Source organism: Mercenaria mercenaria, chromosome 18 (genome assembly GCF_021730395.1).
Source record: "Mercenaria mercenaria strain notata chromosome 18, MADL_Memer_1, whole genome shotgun sequence".
NCBI lineage: Eukaryota > Metazoa > Mollusca > Bivalvia > Venerida > Veneridae > Mercenaria > Mercenaria mercenaria.
Window position 1 is genome coordinate 49249138 of NC_069378.1, and position 23470 is coordinate 49272607.

The 23470-nt window shown below is 34.5% G+C and overlaps 1 protein-coding gene across 1 annotated transcript; it reads left to right on the forward strand.

Moving 5' to 3' along the window:
* The first annotated feature begins 1679 nt into the window (after positions 1 to 1679).
* Positions 1680 to 23039, forward strand: LOC123538188 (EF-hand domain-containing family member B-like). Its single transcript, XM_053529545.1, has 10 exons — positions 1680 to 2008; positions 4631 to 4696; positions 5712 to 6042; positions 6270 to 6464; positions 8149 to 8278; positions 8953 to 9175; positions 11125 to 11308; positions 12336 to 12524; positions 13819 to 14000; positions 17437 to 23039. Exons 1-10 carry the CDS (start codon positions 1913 to 1915, stop codon positions 17614 to 17616), a joined length of 1776 nt encoding a protein of 591 aa, XP_053385520.1. The 5' UTR covers positions 1680 to 1912; the 3' UTR covers positions 17617 to 23039.
* Positions 23040 to 23470: the final 431 nt, after the last annotated feature.

Below are 23470 nucleotides of genomic sequence, written 5' to 3' on the forward strand. Positions count from 1 at the left end.
TATCTGTCGCATTTTTAAATTAATTAATTGGCGTTACATTTGCTTTATATTTCATACATTTTGATATGATTCTGTTTGAAAATAAAGAAATATAACCCAAAATGTATATGTTTTGTATAAAAAGAATTTTAATTTGAACATCTAACATAAACATAGAAATTGTAACGTATCTGTTTTATTCATTATTTATGATGTCTTATTAACTCCAGATATCAATAATAAAACCGTAATCAACTTTTTTTCTTAAACTTTAAGTTACGGTGATGATTATTCAAACAATTCAAACATTTTTACACATTTATAGCACAGTCGTATAACGTATCTGTTGTTTGTAACGTATATGTTTTAATACGTTTTCTCAAGTGAAAAATGTGAAATCTGGACTAAAAGTTAAATACTTTTATCTCGGATACAAAGTTAAACACGTGTTCTACTACACTGTCCAGTAACATTTCTAGATAAATGCAATATAAATGTATGCTGAATGAAACACTTTGTAACGTATCTGTTAAAAAGAAATTGAAACACGGTGGCAGTTGAACATCATCTTATTTTATTTTCTACAATATGTTTTTTTCGGTAATAAATAAATATTATTTTGATAATCATATCATTAAACATTGAAACTGTCAATAGTCGTTCCGGAACATGCATTACACACCTGAGTATTTGAAGTGAATAGATGTTGTAACGTATCTGTTGTCCAAATTAACGACACAAAAGGTACGTGGTCAATATACAAATGATTGACACTTATTGAAAAAGACGACGTTTTGTTCAAGATATATATCATTAACTAATCATTTGAGCATAACAGTTTAGTAATTGTCCAGATATTTAAATTTCAGTACCATGCAATTTAATTTAACCCTAGATCGCCTACATAGATTTTTTATCTTATGTGCATGTGTAAACGTCTGATTTCGAAAATTAGTTATCTCTAGCTGGAACAACTGATACGTATTAGACCTTCCTGTCTCTAGTGGACATTTCAGTGCGAATTTAGACACTATAAAACATGCCTACTTCATTTTGAAAGTAAAATAATGATAATACCAAAAAGTATAAAAAGTTGAACTGTGTCGACATGTTTAAATTAGAGTGGCTCCTCTATAGATCTGTAGAATGGACGGTAAGATGCGTCGAAATAGGTGTGTTAGAAAAAAGTATGGCCGACCACACTAGTTGTTGTTTACCTTTTGATTTCTGGCAGTCAGTTGTTTAGAATAAGATGTTATTTGTATGATTCAGTGCATTAAAGGATTGTGCACATGCAACATCTAATAGTGTCACGTATGTTACTGAATGAAAAAGCGCGGCCATGTTGCTTGTTATGTGCGTCGAAACTGGTGAGACTGGGATACAATTTAACATCCACTTTTTACAATTCTTGATGGGAATATCAGTCTCTGATATTCTAAACAGTGCCGAAATATCAAATAAGTGGATGCTATATAAAATGAAAAATAGCCTGATAAACACGTTCGAACGAAGAATCAACAGAAAAGGGTATCCGTTTTTGTTTTTGTTTTTGTTTTTACATAATTTAATCAAGCCCCTGTACACCCGTAAAAATAGTCCCAACAAGCGTCCCTTTGCAATGATGAGCCTTTAGCTGATACAGATTTTCGAAAATGAAATCCCGTCTAAAAACGGAAGCGGAAATACAACCTTTTAACCCGTCGTTTCTAGGGAAGTGTCAACATTATTCCCGACTGATGGTGTGTTGTAAATGGACAGGGGACTTTTATATGTTTGTCACACTACCGCAGCGAATTAATGGTTGAATATATTCCCCATTGCAACCAGAGAATTAGCATTAGATAGTTTGGTTGTTTACAAATTTTATTTTGTGAAAGACAAAACAAAAATAACAAATTTATACCTGACAGCTTTGAAATTTTAGAAAAAAATGGCATCTACAGCATCAGAAATTAAATTGCCTGACATTTCGACACAAACGATATATGCAGGAAAATATAAGGACTGGACACCAGAATTACGACCTGTAAGTGTGCAATTAGTCTAATACATTTGGCATTCTATAATTTGACCCTACTTCTTAACTGCAAAGAGTTATAAAAATAAATAGATCGTCAACTTGAAAGGCAGATAGAGCCAATCTCGCCAACGAGATCTTGTTACCGGAAGTTCTCCACGCACCATTTTGTATGCGAAAGATGTGACACTGTCAATTATTAATTATTACTGTATTCAGGAACAAGGCATACTACAAAATTAATCAGCTAAACAAAGCATAAACTATCAAGCAAATCAAAATAAAAATATCAAAAATAAAAAAGCAAAAGACCACAATGAGAATACAAGCAAAGAATTAAACTGGTTGGGTGTAATGAAAAGATGCCGTCCGGTCCTGCAGAACAAGCTGCAATGTATGTTTGCATTTGCAGTCTTGACCATTCCAGTGTGAAATAAGGCTTTTAAATTGGTTAAAACTAGATGTTTTCCTAAAATTTTCTGGGAACGAGTTCCACAGAACCGGTGCGGCATATCTGAAGCTTTGTTTACCATACCTAGATGTTGTTACCCGGGGAAATTCTAGTAGGTTGGAATGTCACATTTTTCTGATAACTTCTTGTCAGTTTTGGACATATATGTGCATTGAGCTTGCAATGACCATTGGCAACTGATAACCTATTAAAAGCAATGAAAGTCTGTCTGTCTTAAACTAATATTACAAAATCTGACTGAATGTAAAACAGACAATTGTAAGTAGATTCTGTCCTGTTTCATACATGTGATAAGTTCAGAATCCCAAAACTGGAGGTTTGCCATTTTTCAGCTGGAGTTGGGGTCTCAAAACTGGAGGTTTTTTATCGACATAAATTAAGCGCGCGGACACAAAACTTAGAGACACAATCCAACATTTTAGGCCACACAATAACGCATTTTATACGTCTACACCAGAAGAAACAATCCTCATAACTCTTGATTTGAATTTTGACAGAGTTATATTAACTTACATTTTTTTTGTTAAAGTTTTATATAAAGTCCAATATCTCTGTTACATTCAAAGCTATTGACTATTATTCCACTTTTACTGGCAAAGCTTTAATTGCCCCTTTTACTGGCAAAACTTTACTTCAGAGTCAATCACTGAGAAAAGTCGAGCAGAAGCTCCCTCTTGTTCTAACTTTCTTGACAGGTTAAATTTGTAGAAACAAAGTCTCAATTTAGGGGTGAAATGGTGGTGAACAGGCATTAACATTATTCTACTCGAGGACTGAAAAAAACGAAGCTCTAAATTGGTCTGAACACAACTCATAAATTATGTAAATTCCTTACCCCACCCACTTTCGTATAAAAATACTGATCATTAATGATTTTGACATGAAAAACAGAAAACAGAAATCCATCAACATGTATTTACCCTTACCAAAATAATGTAGATTGATGTTATCAAATAAATGAGTGTGTGTTTTCATCCAATTTTCAATGAAATAAGTCCGATATTAGTAGCAAAGTAATTTGGTAAACATTGGAAGAAAATGGCGTAACTGCATAAGGGGAAATAACACTTATGTTCTAAAAATAGTAATGGGTTGGTTTTTCCAACAATTAGCTGGGAATTATTTCTTATGACTGGGAGTTTTTTTGCTTCAAATTGGTAAAAATGGAGCCTAATTGGCCTTGAGAATGGGCCGATATTTGGCCCCGTGAGACAGGTGGAAAATGCCTTGCTTGTCTAATCCTTTATCAAAACAAACAATTAATCACGTTATCAAATTTCACCTGTGAAAAACAACTCTTTCCTCTAGCTATACGTGTGTCAAACATGTATAATACACAACAGTCAGTGACACTTTGATTTACTGTGTAAACATGTTTGGCACTCCTCGGTAGTTAATACCGATTTTTTTTTTTTTTTTTTTTTGAAAAGCAGGAGAATTATGGTTTTGGTCGGGAGACGGGAGTCAAGGTGAAAAAATCGGGATTTTGACTGTCCCGCGCGGGAGATCACATGTATGCCTGTTTAAATCATAGGAATAAAAATGACAAAACGTCAACATCATAAATATCGCATTTCTACCCAGAAAGTTAAGCCATTTCATTTTCGATTGTAATATTAGCGTACCAAACAACTTTTACTGGGCATGTCTTTGCATAAAAATGAAGGTTAGAATTGGACATTGAAATAAGACATCATCTGTCAAAACATTTCTTGATGTCTCTAGGAGAAGATAACTAATTCAAATTGCACATCTTTGAGTTAGCTTTTATGACAGAATTCAGATTAAAAAGCCCGCTAATGTTTCCCTTAGCGGGAAATACTCTTCCATACGAAACATTCCATACAGTAGGTACACACCACTAAAATATACTGACTAAAGGTTAGGAGTTTTACCTAGCCTCAAAAATTTAATTGCGTTATACCTACTCTATGGCCACAGTGATTCGGTAACTGTAAAGAGATGCTTACTGTTACCATCCAGCTTATATGTGCCGGTGCTTAAAATATCTGAGAAACTATGAAGGTATTTTGATCTTGCTATGAATATCCTCTATATGTTATACATTCACAAACTTTTGAGACATGTTGTAAAGTTTACATGTATCTCTTCATTCGCCTGATATTATATTTTTATCTTTTATGTGCTACGTTTTGCAGGCTGGGAAGCTGACTGCTACTGGTGATAAAGTAGTGACATGTCTGAAACCACCATCTGATGGAAGGGTAAGTAATAGTAACCCTTACCCTGCTAAATTTCTGTAATGAACTTGTCTGTCTTTCAATTTGGACAGTACCATTAAGTATTAAAAGGGGTCACGGTAGGTGCATACCAAAATAACACTGAGTCTGACTGAATGGCAAACAGTGCAGATCATGATCAGACTGCATGAATGTGCAGGCTGATCATGATCTGCACTGATCGCATCCAGCATATTAAGGGGTAATGAAAATTGATGGTTTTGCAGCTTTTTGAAATTGAGTTGTTTTGTTTCATTATACAGAAACTTCAGTTATTTAATGGATAGGGGTATAGCTTCAAAGCGGTATGTTGCTCTTCCAGGGGGCCATGGGTGTCATGGATTTTACAACAGACTTTGATTTCAGTTTCCAACCCTTACCATGCTGGACACAATTGATTCTGCCTTTGCGACCTGAGTGAGTGAGTGAGTGAGTGTAGATCATGATCAGCCTGCACATCCATGCAGCCTGATCATGATCTGCACTGTTCGTCATTCAGTCAGTATCTTTTAGGTAAGCACCCCTTTTAACAGTTAATGGTACTGTCCAAATTGAAAGATGGACAAGTTATTTATAGAAATTTAGCAGGACATTAGGGTTAAAAAAGCCTTATGTAGGAGAGAGTACTGGTCAATAGTCCTTGAAGCAGTAAGCATATTGTTGAATTAAATAAGTTACACTGAACTTTGTTTACAATCAAGGTAAAATAAATTTTGCATGTTTTAGGCATTGCCTCTAGATACAGTCTTGAAAAGATTTTCAGTTATGAATGAAAATGGTCAAAGTTGCTGAATATTTAAGTAGCCATTTCCTTCTTCGAAAACAAAAAAGAAGTTTTAAAAAGAATGAAAAATAAAATAATATACTATAATTTTCCTACAGGCATTAATTTTCTTTGAACCGAAAACATTTGTGCTTATTTTTCAGTCTTACATGGCACTAGGTTAGAGAGAACATATTTACTGAAAATTAGTAAGATATATTTTTTAATGCGTTTCAGCCTCCAAGTCCCGAGGTTATTCGTCGTTTTCGGGCCACAGTTAGGCCAGATGCAGGAGAAATGCGTGTTTTTTACGGAAAAGCAAAAGATCCTCATCTTGTCTGGGCGAAAGAGATGAATCATGGCATCAATACACAGCCCTCCTTCTTCGCTAGTGAACTGGTTAATCCTCGACCTAAGTCACTGTTTCAACAGAGAAAGTTGGACCGGAAAGAAAGCCTCTATTTTAGCCACCAGGTAGCGCCACTCGGAAGATCTCATAATCAGGAAAATCATTTGCCAAGAGGGCTAAAGAAATACGAATTTACTTTTGGAATTCCAACAGAATTAGGTAAAGTAAATTATGTTTTGTTCTTTAAGGTAAACTATCATTATCGCTTTAACATCAAAACTTTCAGGTTCTAGATTTTTATTCCATATCTCATTGTTTAATCTGGTAAGAAGTACTGGCACCAAATGAACTTTAAATCTAAAGCCTGAGGTACCAGTTAAAAGTTAATAACTAGTTTCTTAAAAGTTTCAAAGTGCAATGATTAAAAAGGCACAATTTTGTTACAGACACAGGAGCAGGTGGCCTTATAAACCCCAACAAAACTTATGAGGAAGTTGAGAAGGAAAATCAAGTTGGTCATGAACTTTATGTGAGGTCACATGACGATTTCAATGTCGGTGAACAGTTGCACAGAAGTTACACATCACCTAACTTTAACACAAAATCAAAGTTTGGAATTCCGACACCTCATGACAATACAGGTAGCGTAGACAATGGTGGTTTTTTTTAGCAATTTTTTAACTATTCCTGATCACATTACTTGAATATAGTTAACGTTTAGCCTTACGTTTGAGAAAAAAATATCAAACAACACCAAATCATAGAAAGAAAGGGTTGTTTCACATGAAAATTGAACAGCATGTAAAACATGTATATTACTCTACGAAACAAGTGTCAGTATACTGATGTAAACATAGAATTCCAGAAAAGGACTGCCTAAAGGGGCCCCTGGACTTCCTGAGTTAAATACCTTTAAAAACACCATTTTCAAAGAACTGTTACATATGTTCGTCTTGATGCATTTGCAATAGCGTGCAGGTATTGAAATTTAACATAACTAGTTGGAACACAGTTTTCAGCAGTTATTTATTTTTATTTCTTTACAAATGGCATTCAGTTTCGAAGGGGGACAACTTTTTCAGAATATTTTAAGTATCTGTCGTACGGGACAGTATGGCAGAACATGTAATGGTCAGGTAAAATATTGGTAAAGATGTTGTTCATTTATCAAATATTTCTGTGTTTTGATGATGTATATACTCCTAAACCTGAATTCTAGTTTGTACCAAGAAACTAACATTATGATTTAAAACACAAAAATACTAATAATTGAATGACATTCTGAGACAGTCAGTGTTACATGCAGAGTCACATGGTCATACACCACATACAACAACAGAAGGGTTGTAATAATGGTTTAACCCTTAGCCTGCTAAATTTCTAAAATGGACTGGTCCTTCATTCAATTTGGGCAGTACCATTTATTATTGGAAGGGGTGTTCACTGAAAATTTACTGACTGAATAGCGAACAGTGCAGACCATGATAAGCCTGCACGGATGTGCAGGCTGATCTTGGTCTGCACTGGTCACAAAGGCAGAATAACTCGCCGCCAGCAGGCTAAAGGTTAATCTTCATTGTTTTGAACAGATGTTTTGGACAAATGCAGTCAGTTGGCTACTTTTACAAAACAAAACAATTTAAATTTTTTTTTACCAAAGTGTACGATTATAAAAGCCCCATTTATAGATATAAATTCTAGGTAAGGATAGAGTAGGCTGGTATTCCTGCCTTTATGTTTATTTAGCAGTATACAGTATCCACAGAAATATTTAGTAAAGAGAGAAACAACATCTTTACAATCTCCCAGTCCAATGTAAGTTTTACCGTACTGACCCATACAACTGGTTACTTAAAATATTTTCAGAATGTTGTCCCCCTTTAAAAATGAATGGAATTGTGAAGAAATAAAAATAAACAATTGCTAAAAACTACGTTAAATATAGTTACGTAAATTTTCAGCACTGGGACATTGCAGATGAATCAAAACAATATATTATCATTTTGTAACAGCTCTTTGAAAATGGTCAGTTTTCAAAGGCACTGAACCGTCCAAAATACTGGAACTTTCTGTTAAATTATGCTATATTTATTTTTAATATTATGTGTGTTTATTTAGTTATTAACCTATTAAACATATCTTGGTTATATAATATGAAATATATAGGCGCAAAACGAGAAATACTCTGCCGAAACTTCTCCTTAAATTCCTCCAATTCTCCCTAAATTCTGTGAAGGCAATACTCCCTAAAATTTGGGCAGAGGATGATCCCTGTAATTTTCAGTGGATAGAACGTCAATATTTTGTTTGTTTTATAATTACAAGGTCTTCATGTGAAGAAGACGATGAAATGGCTACATGAGGCTGAGCAGGAACGAGCAACAAAAATTGTCTCAAAACGCGTAGATGAATTCAGGGAGCGTAGCCAGGAACAACTTGGACAAGTACATGATCCGTAAGTTCTAAATGTAAACAATCCTTTCAACTGGAAGAGTGTAAATGCACTAGTTTTTAGCTCAACCTTTTGAAGAAAAAGTAGAGCTATTGCTCTAGCTCCAGCATCAGCGTCGGCATCGCCGTTGGTTAAAGTTTTTGATAAAGTCAGATATCTCTAAACTATATTATATTGATTTGAAACTTAAAATAGTTACTTACTATTAAAGTCTACACCAGGAGAAACAATTCCCATAACTCTGATTGAATTTTGACAGAGTTATGCCCCTTTTTAACTATTAAATATTTTGGTTAAAGTTTTATAATTTTTTTACTCGCAAAGCTCTAATTCAGAGTTGAGCACTGAGAAAAGTCGAGCTCACTGTCTTACGAAAGCTCTTGTTGTTCTGTGGGAAATCTTAGTAATGTTTACTTCTGTCAGTGCTGTAGCAGCAAATGATTTAACTTTTTACTTAATTTTGACTGTCCGGCCCCTTTTAAAACATACAGCTCAAAAGATACAAGTCCTTGATTACAATGAACAGTTGAATTTAAGGAGGTCTGACATTGAACCACATAATTTTCTTTTTTCCAATCAGGCTCCTCTACATCTTCCTGTGATAAGAAAAATAGACTTATATTTGAGTTTTAAAGGCCTAGATCTACTGCTGTAAAAGTCTTATTATATATTTTTAGTATCAAAGACACATTAAGGGTGCCACCCGATCATACATTTGGAATTCTCATGAAACCGGATGAGTATGGAGCAGGTGACTTGCTCCACATGCGAGGCCCAGGCCAGTATCTCCGGGGTCGGGACAGACAGAGGGGAGTTATCTCAGCAATTAGACAGCATCTGAAGAAAGCAAACTATCACAACTTTCATGACCTCACATCTGCATTTAAACATTATGATAAGGTAGGAAAATGAAAATGTTTTATTATAATTAAAAGGAACACACCTGCAGATTTATGTCAATTTTTCTTCCAAATTTATTAAGTACTCTTACTGAAATTGTAAATAATACATAAATAAAAGTGGTTCAGTGAGCTCTAGATGGTGTTTATTTATTAAGACACGCAATGCCATATAAATTGCCAAATATATGTAGAAAAGCTCATTTAAAACATGTCAATTGTGTCATTTATCTTTTGTCAGAAATTACAATAAAGAATAAATCAATATAGAGGGACAACATGCTGAACACCGGATAGGTTTTAACTGTATTTATTTATAGATCTACTAGTTTTGGTTCTCTGTGAACCTTCGTCATTTGTCAGAAATAAATGAAAGAGATACACATGAATTTTGCAGCAGTCTTTAAATTTCAGGTTGATATTTTGATTTTATGTGCAAATTGTATTTTTGCTGTGTTCTGTTTTTCAAAAATTGGATTAATTTCCATATATTCCTTTTAGTAAAATTGTGTAGGATGTTACAACAAAAGTTATATTGACTTTACGTGCAGTCAGATTTACAATTTGTCACAGTATACTGAAAGTTTAAGGTTTACACTTAAAAACGTGCGTGCTGCATTTAGTCAGTTTTGGAATTTTTGACAAGACTGGTCAGTGCCATTTTACTGATTAAAAGTACTTTGTTTTATAACAAGAACTACTTTATCTTGGAAGCTATTTTACACAGAATCAAAGCTTTTGTTTAAGAAAATACATGGATTTCAAGAAGAAAGAAAAAAATCCTTAGTCCTCATTAAATATGAATGAATTGGAGAGTACGAATTTATTGTTTGATGTCTTTAAGCCATGAATAATAGATTGTAAACAGTGTGGTTCACTTTCAGTTAATTTCTTTTAAATAGATCCAGCTCTTACTGTTTTGAAAGAACTTACTAGTCCATACCAGGTATCATAAGCTGTTGGAAGTTCAGTACAAGACATGTGACTGAAATTATACTGTATCTATTTATTTTTTGCCTCTGCAAGAGTCTTTGTTTTTTTGGTACAAATTTTAAGTCATTTTTTGCCTTCTTTAATCATAAGAAATTCAGGTGGTTGCAGTAATGGTTTAACATCCGAATCAAGTCAGTTTACATTGAAAAAAAGTTACTACCGGTGTTCGCAGCATTAGAATAAATCTACGTGCTCTGTCCATACTTCAATTAGCTCTGTACTGTAGATTTTCTAATTTTCACATAATAATTATATGTTTTATTAAGGGATTTCATGGTATGCAGCCTTATTTGGGGTGTTAAGAATTCACAAAACATGAGTGTTTGCATTCTAGGACATGCTGCAGATTATTATGCACAAATATTTTGAATTCAGGACAAAAAAAGTTGAAATACTGAGACATCAGTTATCCTAGCATCAATGTCTTGAGCACCAGCGTTATAGTTCCAGAAGGCTTTGAATTTAATGTTAGAAACAGATTCATAAGCTTGTCCGATTGGAAAATTTGCATGATTTAATGGTTAGAAAGGCAATATTACATCATTGTGAACTTTTACACTTTGAAACATAAAGGGAGGTTATCAAAATAATGGATTCAGTAATACTTTCTGCAATGTTAATAAAATATTCAGACTTATGACAAATATGATGTGAGAAAACATTTATTGAAAATAGAATTTACCAAAAAACATAATCTATTTTATGTTCAAAACAAAGAATGTGGCAGGCACATGTTAAACAAAGGCATTATGAGCCTTTAACTGGAGCAGTTCTTGTGATGCTTGGTTGTTGTTTGGGCATCCTCATGTGACTTTATATAATCATGGTTTTACTGTATTTGAATCGAACCCGAACCCACTGGCATTGTAGTCCAACCTGCTAACCACTGCGCCACTGATTCCCTGAGCGATGTTTTACAGTATTTGACAGATATTGTAAATTCTGCTTTATTTACAGGACAATAAAGGTAAAATAGACATCCATGATTTACAAGAAGCATGCATACAGTTCCACCTGCCGGTAGAGCCGGAGTTACTTTGCCAGCTCATGGATTACTGCGACGCTGATCGCGATGGGAAAATTAACTATCTGGAATTTGCTAACTTCCTTAACTGGAAAGATAAAATGCCAACCGGGCTAGGTAAATATTACGAATATTTTGTTTGAAGAAATACTGAATTATCTCCCTTTGCTCTTCTCAGACGTAAGCTGTAAGCTTTCTTTCTGCTGATTTAGATTGATTTATTGATTTTATCTCCCATTTTGCATTTACTGTACATTGTATTATTACATACACGTTTCTTTTCCCCGTTAAGCTACGCTGGTACCGGAAACGTCAATATTTTTCCATATACTGACGCCTGAATTTCATATCGGGTGCGTGACGTAATTCAGTGTCTGTTCTTGCACTATTTGTTTCTACTTAGTGTATGTAATAAAAAGGTTATTATCTTTGCATCGGGAAATATGCACTCGTTCTTCAGCGGAGGAATATTGTGCTCCTAAAGTCGCGCAATATTTCCGCTGGGAACTCGTGCATATTTCCCGATACAAAGCTAATAATCTATAATTATAGAGTTTATGAGTCATATCAAGATTGTGAACCAACTTTATTTGTTAACTTAAAATGTGACCATGAAGCACAGCTCTGTGTGGATGCTTAAATGTTTCTTCATATTTTTCTTTATATTATGTTTTTATTGAATTACCTTCTCATTTATGAATAATAAAATCTGTAAAAAAGATCCTTTGGAAGCAAAGAATGCAACCAAACAGAATAGTAGCAGACTTGGTTTGATTGAGTCTGTTCATGAGAGGTAATGAAAAAAAAAATTATGCAACACCTCTCACCCCCAAGCCAACGCCCCCACCCCCCTCCCAGCATCGGCTTATGCGGAACTCTATTGCATGTTTATTGAATGGACTCCATGATCCAAAAGAACCAGAAAATATAACAACACTGAATCCAAGTATTCCCTTGTTTGATTTTTATTTCAGTTTTAAATTTTATTGTTTTTTAGTTTTTTTTCTTTAAACCTTGTTTCTCTTTCTTTAACAAGACAAAGTGAGTTTTTTTCCCTTTCTTCTGTTTTAATGGTTAAAGTTGTCTCCCTTTGTTGGTATCATCCTGTATACAATTACCTTTATCAATACTTTGTTTTATGAAGATATTCAAGCCCCAACAAAAGAAGAGCCTCCGCTGGTTCGGGAAGATGACATGGTACCTCGTACACCCGTGAGTGCCGAGAGTACCCCTAGAAGGTTGCAGAAACAGATTGATAAAGCTATCGGCGATCACAGAACAAGTGCTAGCATGATTAACGCTGTCATGGGACCCGAGGGAATTTCAACCAGAGGTACGGTTTTATTCTTGTTTCCAGCTAAGAAATAATAAACAACAGAATTGTCCATTTTCTTGAGTATCTAACCATTTTAATGAGTTGACCATTTTCCTCAGTATCTGACTATTTTCATGAGTATCTGACCATTGTCATGAGTATCTAACCATTTTTATGAGTATCTGACCATTTTAACCCTTAGCCTGCTGCAGGCGAATTTAACAGCCTTTGCAAACAGCTTGGAACCAGATCAGACGCCGATTAAATCGGCGTCTGATCAGGTTCCAAGCTGTTTGCTACTCTGACAATATTTCTTCCAATTTTGGAGCAAATTGAATGAACTTAACAATTTTAGCATACGACATTTGCAGCAGACGACAATTTACCTAGCATGCTAAAGGTTAATGAGTTGACCATTTTCCCCAGTATCTGACTATTTTCTTGAGTATCTGACCATTTTCATGAGTATCTGACCATTGTCATGAGTATCTGACCATTGTCATGAGTATCTGACCATTTTCATGAGTATCTGACCATTTTAATGAGTTGACCATTTTCCCCAGTATCTGACCATTTTCATGAGTATCTAACCATTTTCATGAGTATCTGACCATTTTAATGAGTTGACCATTTTCCCCAGTATCTGACCATTTTCTTAAGTATCTGACCATTTTCATGAGTATCTGACCATTGTCATGAGTATCTGACCATTTTCATGAGTATCTGACCATTTTAATGAGTTGACCATTTTTCCCAGTATCTGACCATTGTCTTAAGTATCTAACCATTTTCATGAGTATCTGACCATTTTAATGAGTTGACCATTTTCCCCAGTATCTGACCATTTTCCCCAGTATCTGACCATTTTCATGAGTTGACCATTTTCCCCAGTATCTGACCATTTTAATGAGTTGACCATTTTCCCCAGTATCTGACCATTTTCCCCAGTATCTGACCATTTTCCCCAGTATCTGACCATTTTAATGAGTTGACCATTTTCCCCAGTATCTGACCATTTTAATGAGTTGACCATTTTCCCCAGTATCTGACCATTTTCTTAAGTATCTGACCATTTTCTTAAGTATCTGACCATTGTCATGAGTATCTGACCATTTTCTTAAGTATCTGACCATTGTCATGAGTATCTGACCATTTTCTTAAGTATCTGACCATTGTCATGAGTATCTGACCATTTTCTTAAGTATCTGACCATTGTCATGAGTATCTGACCATTTTCTTGAGATATATATTCATCACAAGCTGAAATAAATATTATTAAGTATAAACTAATGGTAATTATATCTGTATTTAGATTATCGACGCTACGGTGTACCAACAATCAGGACAGATTTACACGCTCCTAGAATACGTCGTGTAGATGACAGAAAGAATTATGGTGATGAATCTGATGCTTACGGTCTTGTGAACCCATCATTATTCAGCCAGAAAGGAGTTTATGAAAAAGATTTTCTACTGCCCAGATCAAAGGAAGAGGTAAGGTTTTAGCAGCTTTTTTCCGGCTGTGTGAAATAAACACAGGTTTCACATTAAAAGTTTTGATGGTCAAAGAATTGCCAAGGCTTTCTAAAATTGTCAGGAAAAGTGTGAAATTTGGACGATGTCAGGGAAATATCAGGAAGTTTTCGTTGATCAGGCTATCAGTGGTTACAGTAGACTTTTAGAAGGCTGACACAAGGAATGGAAGCTAACATATCACAATTAGTTCCTTTAAAAGGATGACTACTTACAATTTCAGATTAAAGACTTAATTAACAGCATAAAGCAAAATTAATTCACCTCTTGTTTAACTTTTAGCCCGCTGGCGGCAAGTGATTCTTCCTTTGTGACCAGTTTAGACCATGATCAGCCTGCACATCTGTGCAGTCTGATCATGATCTGAACTGCTGTCCATCCAGTCAGAATCTTTTTGGTAAGCACCCCTCTTAACAGTTAACGGTACTGTCCAAATTGGAAGATGGACAAGTTCAGTTTTCAAATTTAGCAGGGTAAGGGTTAAGAAAATGTATTCGTATTATGGAAGAAAAAGGTATTTATTAACCCTTTCCCTGCCTAATTTCTATACAGTCCATCTTTCAACTTGGACAGTACCATTAACTGTTAAAAGGCGTGCTTACCAAAAAAGAACAGACTGAATGGCCAACAGTACAGATCTTGATCAGACTGCACAGATATGCAGGCTGATCAAGATCTACACTCGGGTCAAAAAGGCAGAATCGATCCTGTCTAGCATGAAAAGGGTTAAGGTAAATATGTGATAAAATTATAAGGGAAGCTGCTCTATGTCAGGAAACTCAAACTGAATTTTTATCTTTTCTTGACTCAAATTTACTTTTTTTCCTTAAAACTGATTTGTGTACTCTTCGCATTTTTGTATTGTATTTTTTTATGAAAATAATAATTCTGTGGTATTTCATCTTACAATGTTGTGGACATTTAGTCAACAACCTATGTAACAGGTTTTGTTGAGAGCCAGGTAGCTGGATTTTACCCAGCTACAGTGGTCTGAAGCCCCTGTTGCTATTCCTGTAGAATGGGTGGGATTTCCCCTAGCTGCAGTGGTCTGAAGCCCCTGCTGCTATTCCTGTAGCAAATAAAGTTTGAAATGTGAGGGTGCGCCTCCACCTGACCTCCCTTTGCTATGCTAATTCCACCTTCTACTTCAGTAATTAATGAATCCCCTATGTACTATATCTTTGAATTTTATACTAATATCTTTCCTAACATAGACTTGCCTATCTGAGTGCAAGACTTATTTATCCATTTTAATTTATGTTTCAGTTTGATCCAAGATTACTTTTTGCATGGAAAGAAGTTTAAAATGTGTACAGCAGAATACACTGATTATATGTTGTATACTGTTGTAGGACAGTGTGAAACAAAGTAATGAATCTGTCTATAAATAAATGGAAATGACCTTAAGTTATAAAATTCAAATTATTTTTATGTAGATAGAGGTGCATAAGAATATGGTGTTAAAAATGATGTGTAATGATAAAGTAAAAGATACTATTGGTGTTTTATAGTGTGTACAAAAGATACTGATTGAATGGCAAACAGTGCAGATTATGATCAGACTGCATGGATGTGCAGGCTGATCATGATCTGCACTGGTTGCAAAGGTAGAATGAGTCATGGCCAGCATGATAAGGGTTAAAGTTTTCTGTTTGATTGACTCCACAATAATAAAACATCTATTACAAAATGTACTGGAGAAATTTTATTTTCACTAATATTTCACTGAGTGCCAATTTAGGCGCAACACAAAGTGCAAGGTTAAAATGCTCATTAAGATACATGTACATATAGAGTGTTGCTGTGCAAAAGCCAACAGGCTGATCTGGATCCATACTGTTTGCTTATCAGTTTCATACAAGTTCTGAAATTGATAAAGGAACAATATTAATGTGCACTGACCTTGATCCTTGCTGGTCACAAAGTCCTTATGTTGGTTTTTGCACAGCATGCTCCATATTTCAAACACAAGATTGACTGCTGTTAAAAAAATGCAAGTTAAATGATAAACAATCACAATGAAAATACACGTATCTTGAAACCGATTCTGAGACAATAGCATTTTATACAATGAATGGTAAGAAATTTTTTTTTGTGCATTTTGTAGTCAGTATTTATGTTGTACCTTAAGGTAAAAACTTTCTAAAGAAATTATTTAAAATCAGTCTTAACACAATACACACAGACACAACACACACAGACACAAGACACACAGACTCAATACACAGAGACTCAACACGCACAGACTCAACACACACAGACACAACACACAGACACAACACACAGAGACTCAACACACAGAGACACAACACACAGAGACACAACACACAGTGACACAGCACACACAGACACAACACACAGAGACTCAACACACAGAGACTCAACACACACAGACACAACACATACATACTCAACACACACAGACACAACACAAACAGACACAACACACAGACACAACACACACAGACTCAACACACACAGACACAACACACAGAGACTCAAGACACACATACACAGACACAACACACACAGACACAACACACACACAGACACAAGACACACAGACTCAACACACACACAGACACAGCACACACACAGACGCAACATACACAGACACAACACACACATACACAACATACACAACACAGACACAACACACACAGACACAACACACACAGACTCAACACACACAGACACAGCACACACTGACACAACACACACAGACACAACACACACAGACACACACACAACACACACACACAGACAAACAGAGAAAGAGAAAACGTAAGCAACAAACACATTTTACTAGATTTTATTTATTGGAAGCAACTGTATGGACTATGGATGTTGTAGGAGCAAAAAAAGTCATAAAGCTTGAAAAACAGAAGTGAACGAGATGCTTCTACTGGTACATTGTTAATTTTGTAATATTGAGTAAAAAGTGTTCCGTCCCAAATTGTTGTACAGTGTATGCATAAATACAGGACCCATATTTTAAATTTTATTACTAACTCTAGCATTTATTTGTTCTGTCAGTTAAACAAGAAGGAAGTCAAAAATTGTATATTCTGCAATAAACCATGGTTATTATGCGGACTTGTGAAAGAAAATCCATTTTTATACTTCAGTCATGATGACAGATAGCCACATGACACTATGGTCATTATTTCTCAAAAGAATGAAGTTTTAACTGAATCATGAACACACCTCTGCTATAAATACTGTGATATTATTTAAGTTTGTGGGAATAAAATTACATGTTTGATGCCCAAACGCCTAATTTGTAACGATTACAGTAAATTTTTTTGGATTAAAACTTTTGAAGATAAAAATTGGATTTAATTTCACTGACAGACACAACCATATTAAAGTATTTCTTCTTTCTTATTCTCTACAGATTCGTCAGATCTTCACAAGTATTGGTGTAAAGATGACTGGGGAAACATTTGAAAATTTCTACAATTTCGCAGCGAAGAAACATCCGAAAGGTTTTGTCAGTGTTGAGTCTTTCCGTAGTGTTTTAGATGAACTCGAGGCAACAAAAGTGGAAATTGGAGAGCATGCTTTGGCCGTATGAGTTTCAGAGGCGTCTAAAATACTTGAAATTATGTTAATTACGATTAAAGTTATTCATTTATTCACAATTGATTGAGTTTTGATTGGTTCCATCAATTTTATCTGATAGTTTGTATATGTCAGATTTGAAATTTGAAATATAAGCACGGTAAATTTTTGTGATATATGTATTTAGGTTGTCAGATTAGCTCCCTTTTTAGATATTTCGTGAACTTGTAACACTTCTTCTGTAAGGAACAACTTATTGGAAAATATTACTTAGTGTACAGTTTATATCTTTTGAAATAAATATGTGACTAACGGGTTTTTTTTCGAAGAAAAATGAAAGAATACATGTTTATAATTTGTTTGTTGTTAGAGCAATAAAATACAGCTCTTGTTTTGATTTTTAAAGGCCTATAATGTCTTTGTTGATATGTGGCTGTCAAATATTTTGTTATGAATTTCCAGTTAAATCTTATTTTTGATAATTGTTTTCTCATATATTTGCGAAAGGTTTGAATATTGACTGACATGATAGACAATATTACTGAATCCATTGTTACTGATTACCTCCCTTCATGACACTAACTGTTTAAGTTCACATGTAATATTGAAATTAGTGATTTTCTGATCATGCTATTGTGCATAACATATATTTGAATAGCTGCTTTTTCTGTTATTAACATAAAAGCTGTACGGAACTTTTAAGAACCACATGGCAAAAGCCATCATTAGAAGTAAAATTTAATTGATACCTATATTGCCGTGGCTTCTGTATCCAAATTTTGTTTGTGTTAAGATTTATTTATAGTGACCACTGGTAACCCATTATGGGCAACTCCTCCAGAAGACTGTTAGTAACTTTTATTTGGAGGATAGTATAAGATACAGAAGATACTCATATTCTGGCTTCAATCCCTGGTTCTCTAGTGAGCCAGGAGTAGGGTACCCATACACGGGACTATCATTATAATTATTATTAATATTTACTAGATTTTCATAGCGCTCTTTTCATCTATAAAATAAATGTTCAAAAGCGCTGACATATATATTATTTGAATATTAGCAATGTGGTTGGAGGAGCTTGGGCTCAAACTCACAACCCCAGGTTTCATAGATGGACAGAATTACCACTGGACCAGTGCATGGGCTCTTTATCCAGATGATTAAATTGGACTTTATTCTTCAACAATTGTTTACAGAAAGAAAGTATTATATGATGAACAGCATTAGATGTACCATGTATTTTATATGTCTGTAACTGTTTTAACAGATAAGGTATTGCTATACCTAAGTATTATAACCAATTCAGCATTTAAGATTAATATAATATGATTTCATCATTTTCCGTAATGGAATATCAGTATTTTATAATTAATATTTACAGATAATAATTAAACTTATTTTTATTGAATGTAATATTGTGTTTACAAATTGTATGTATTTGCAACCAAATCAAAATCTTTTTGAATCTATAATTGTTTGACTTCCATCCATTGAACAACATTTTTTTCCAGTTATTCAAGATCAGCTTTTGAAATAATGGACATGCACAAAAGTTCAAAGTATATAGTCGTCTATTTGCAACTTCAGACTTAAAGGGGCTCGTCTCAAGATATCTGTCATTGTATTAAAGAGTTAGAACAAAATTTTTCATTTACAGTGCAATCTCTGTAGAGCGACACCCTTTGGGAGATACAAATATTGATTGTTATGTAGAGGTTGTTGTTCTGGAGAGGTGAATTTGATAGTATATTTAAACTTAGGGAAATTTTGATGATGTTGTTATAGAGAGGTTTTTGCTTAAGAGAGAGCTGCTCTTGGGAGGTTGTACTGTATTAGCAATCTTAGATAAGGACTGGATGTACATTTAGAAGTGTGCCCCTTTAAAATTATTGTTAAAAAATGTTATTTTCTGTACTTATCAGTTTTACCATATATTGTTAGAGAAATTCAGGAAAATTAAAGACACCAGTATTATGATTACGAAAAATCCATTTTTATACAATTTATACATGTTACTTTTTATGCCCCCCTTTGAAAAAGGAGGGGTATATTGTTTTGCAGATGTCGGTCTGTCGGTCGGTCGGTCGGAATGTAGACCTATCCGTTTCCGGATGATAACTCAAGAACGCTTGGGCCTAGGATCATGAAAGTTGATAGGGGGGTTGGTCATGACCAGTAGATGACCCCTATTGATTTTGAGGTCTGTATGTCAAAGGTCAAGGTCACAGTGACCCTGAATAGTAAAACGGTTTGCGGATGATAACTCAAGAACACTTGGGCCTAGGATCATGAAAGTTGATAGGGAGGTTGGTCATGACCAGCAGATGACCCCTATTGATTTTGAGGTCAGTATGTTAAAGGTCAAGGTCACAGTGACCCTGAACAGTAAAACAGTTTCCGGATGATAACTCAAGAACGCTTAGGCCTAGGATCACGAAAGTTGATAGGGAGGTTGATCATGACCAGCAGGTGACCCCTATTGATTTTGAGGTCAGTATGTCAAAGGTCAAGGTCACAGTGACCAGGAACAGTAAAATGGTTTCCAGGCAATAACTCAGGAACGCTTGGGCCTAGTGTCAGGAAAATTGATAGTTAGGTTGGCCATGACCAGCAGATGACCCCTATTGATTTTGAGGTCAGTATGTTAAAGGTCAAGGTCACAGTGACCCTGAACAGTAAAACAGTTTCCGGATGATAACTCAAGAACGCTTAGGCCTAGGATCACGAAAGTTGGTCATGACCAGTAGGTGACCCCTATTGATTTTGAGGTCATTAGGTCAAAGGTCAAGGTCACATTGGCCAGGAACAGTTAAATGGTTTCTGATCTTCTTGTCAAAAACCATAGGGCCTAGGGCTTTGATATTTGGTATGTAGCAAAATCTAGTGATCCTCTACCAAGATTGTTCAGATTATTTCCCTGGGGTCAAATATGGCCCCACCCCTAGGGTCACATGGTTTATATAGCCTTATATAGGAAAAAACTTTGAAAAACCTCTTGTCCAAAACCACAGGGCCTAGGGCTTTGATATTTTGTATATGACATCATCTAGTGATCCTCTACTAAGATTATTCAAATTATTCCCCAAGGGTCAAATATGGCTCCGCCCTGTGGGTCACATGGTTTACATATACTTATTTACAGTGTGCATATAATTTCTGTTCCTTGTGCAATTACTAAATGCATCAAGGGGGGCATTTCGTGTTCGACGAGCTCTTGTGTAAATTGAACTTAATCAAACAGTATAAGTATTACTATTGTATACCATTTATATTGTTAAGGTAGCGTATAATGCTTTATGAAATGTTATTTGCTAAACTTCAAAATTTTGTAAATTTTGATTATTAGCAGAAAATATACAGACCTGTACATTTTTGGAAAGGTTGTCAGAATATCTAAACAGATAAAGTATATACATATTTTAATGTGGTATTTAAATCAGCATTATATTATATATTATTTCATAAAACAGTGAGAATATAAGTATTCAAAAATGCTAAAATCTGTTAAAGATCACAGCTACCTTATTACAGAAAATTTATAAATAAGAATTAAACTATGCATGTTCTATTGGTTATTTTATTGTGGACAGTTGTTTTACCATTGAATTTAGGCAATAGGTAACCTTCATTATTTCTAAATTATAAGAAATATGTACACACATGTTTAGATTTGTCATTGTTTTATTTGAAATGGAAAAATGAAATAACACCATTATGATAGTGTTATTTGTGTATAAAATGTGATTTGGGTATCATATGCATGTGTATAAAATAACTAGCATAACGTGTTAGAAACTGCCTATTTGACACATTTTGTTTCAATTGTATGTTTCTCCATTTGGTATGTATGGTTTGTGTTTTTTTGAAATTCATGTATCAAACTATAGGTATTAAAATAAAATTGCCCCATTAATGCAAAAAGGTACCATAACCTTCTTTAATTATCAGCATTTGGTTCCTTTTTGCATTAATGGGGCAAGTCGTGGGGTTAATACCAAAAGGTACCAAGTGCCGATAATTAAAGAATCCGAAGGTTATGGTACCTTTTGGCAATAACCCCACATAATGTATCCAAGGAGGCAATGTTTTTATTATTAGTTTTGATCTTGATTCTCTTGATTTTTATCGACAGCTTTAAACTTGAGTGAATCATTTACTTAATTTTAAACTGTTGATTTTAAATAGGTTAACTGGTTTTAAAAAAAATGTGACTGGTTTTACTCTGTTTAAGCAATCACTATTGATTGGCTGACTTTTAAAAGCTGTGATTTTGATTGGTTGAATTCAGTTTAAACCATCAATTTTAACTGGATGTCTTTTGAAAGTAGCAATGATGTGACAGGATCTTCATCAGGCTGGTTTGTTTTGGACTTTGTCTCCGTAAATAAATGCATTAAACATTTGTTTACCATTAACATAACATATATAAATTTATATCACCATTAACATAATATAAATTTATATCCCAGAATTCACATTTAACTAAGTGCAAACATTTGCTATAAGCATTACTTAATATGAAACACCGTTAAGGCTGCTGAAGTAACATAAACATGATATTAAACATGAAAAATGAACGCTTTGCCAGCTGGGATGTATATGTATAGAACAAGTGATTGTTCTGTAATTTGTTTTTATAAGAATTAATTTGACTTGTTTTCTTGTCATGACAGTAGCAAAATATATATGTAACTTTTTTTATTATTTAAAAAAAAAATATTATTGTGCCTTTTTTTTTTTATTATCTCTGATACCCTTACAGAATGTGCTGTCTCTTTTTTTTTTATTCTCTGTGATCTATTACACTGTGCTTGACTTTGTTAAGTTTCACCCCGGTATTCACTAGGGTTATGTAAAAAGTATTTTATATCTATCTGTGATAAAAGTTTAAACGATGACACAATTTCCATGCACAATAGTTTCTTCTTGCACTGATCTGACTGGTTTTATTGTTTATGTGATTGTAAGTTACTGTCAGATATCCCTATCTTAAATATTGTATACACTTTAATTAACTTGACTAGGCATGCAATAAGGGGTTATTGGCTTATCTAGAGGAGGGCGGGGCCAGAATTAAGGAGTGCCAGCAACCACTTAAATGCACACATTGCTTTTTTAATAAATTGTTTGTTTTATTCCTGACCTAAACAATTGTCCAAGGTTTAGGGTATTGGCAAGTGCATAGCATATCAATAATCGGTTATTGTATAATATCGCCGCTCCAGTTATTGGTATTGGGTTATAGGATTCCGCCCAGTACAAATTTGTTACTATTCATAATAAGGTGTATAGTAGTTTAATTGTTTCAGCATTATTATCGAATTTGAAGATTTTGATTGTTGTTTCGGAATCTGATTGAAGTTTGTTTGTAACTTTATTTGTATACTTGTATATCTCTTGAAAATCAAATTTAAACAGTAAACTTTTGTTCATGTATGTATTTGTTTTTTTTTAATTTCATATAATTGATTCGCGCCATGAGAAAACCAACATAATGGCTTTGCAACCAGCATGGATCCAGACCAGCCTGTGCATCCGCGCAGTCTGGTCAGGATCCATGCTGTTCGCTAACAGTTTCTCCAATTCCAATAGGCTTTAAAAGTGAACAGCATGGAGCCTGACCAGACTGCACGGATGCAACAAGGTTTGGGGTGTATATAGAACTGGCGGTCCTTTGGTTTTCATGGTTTCCGGACAATAATTCATGAAAGGCTTGACAGATTTTTAAGTAGATTTTTGCATGCAAGTGTAACATCCTAAAAAACAGGTAAAATTTTCTTTGACATAGTTATGGCCCCTTTTAACTTAAAATTTGCCAAACTCATGGTTTCTGGACAATAACTCATGAAAGGCTTGAAAGATTTAAA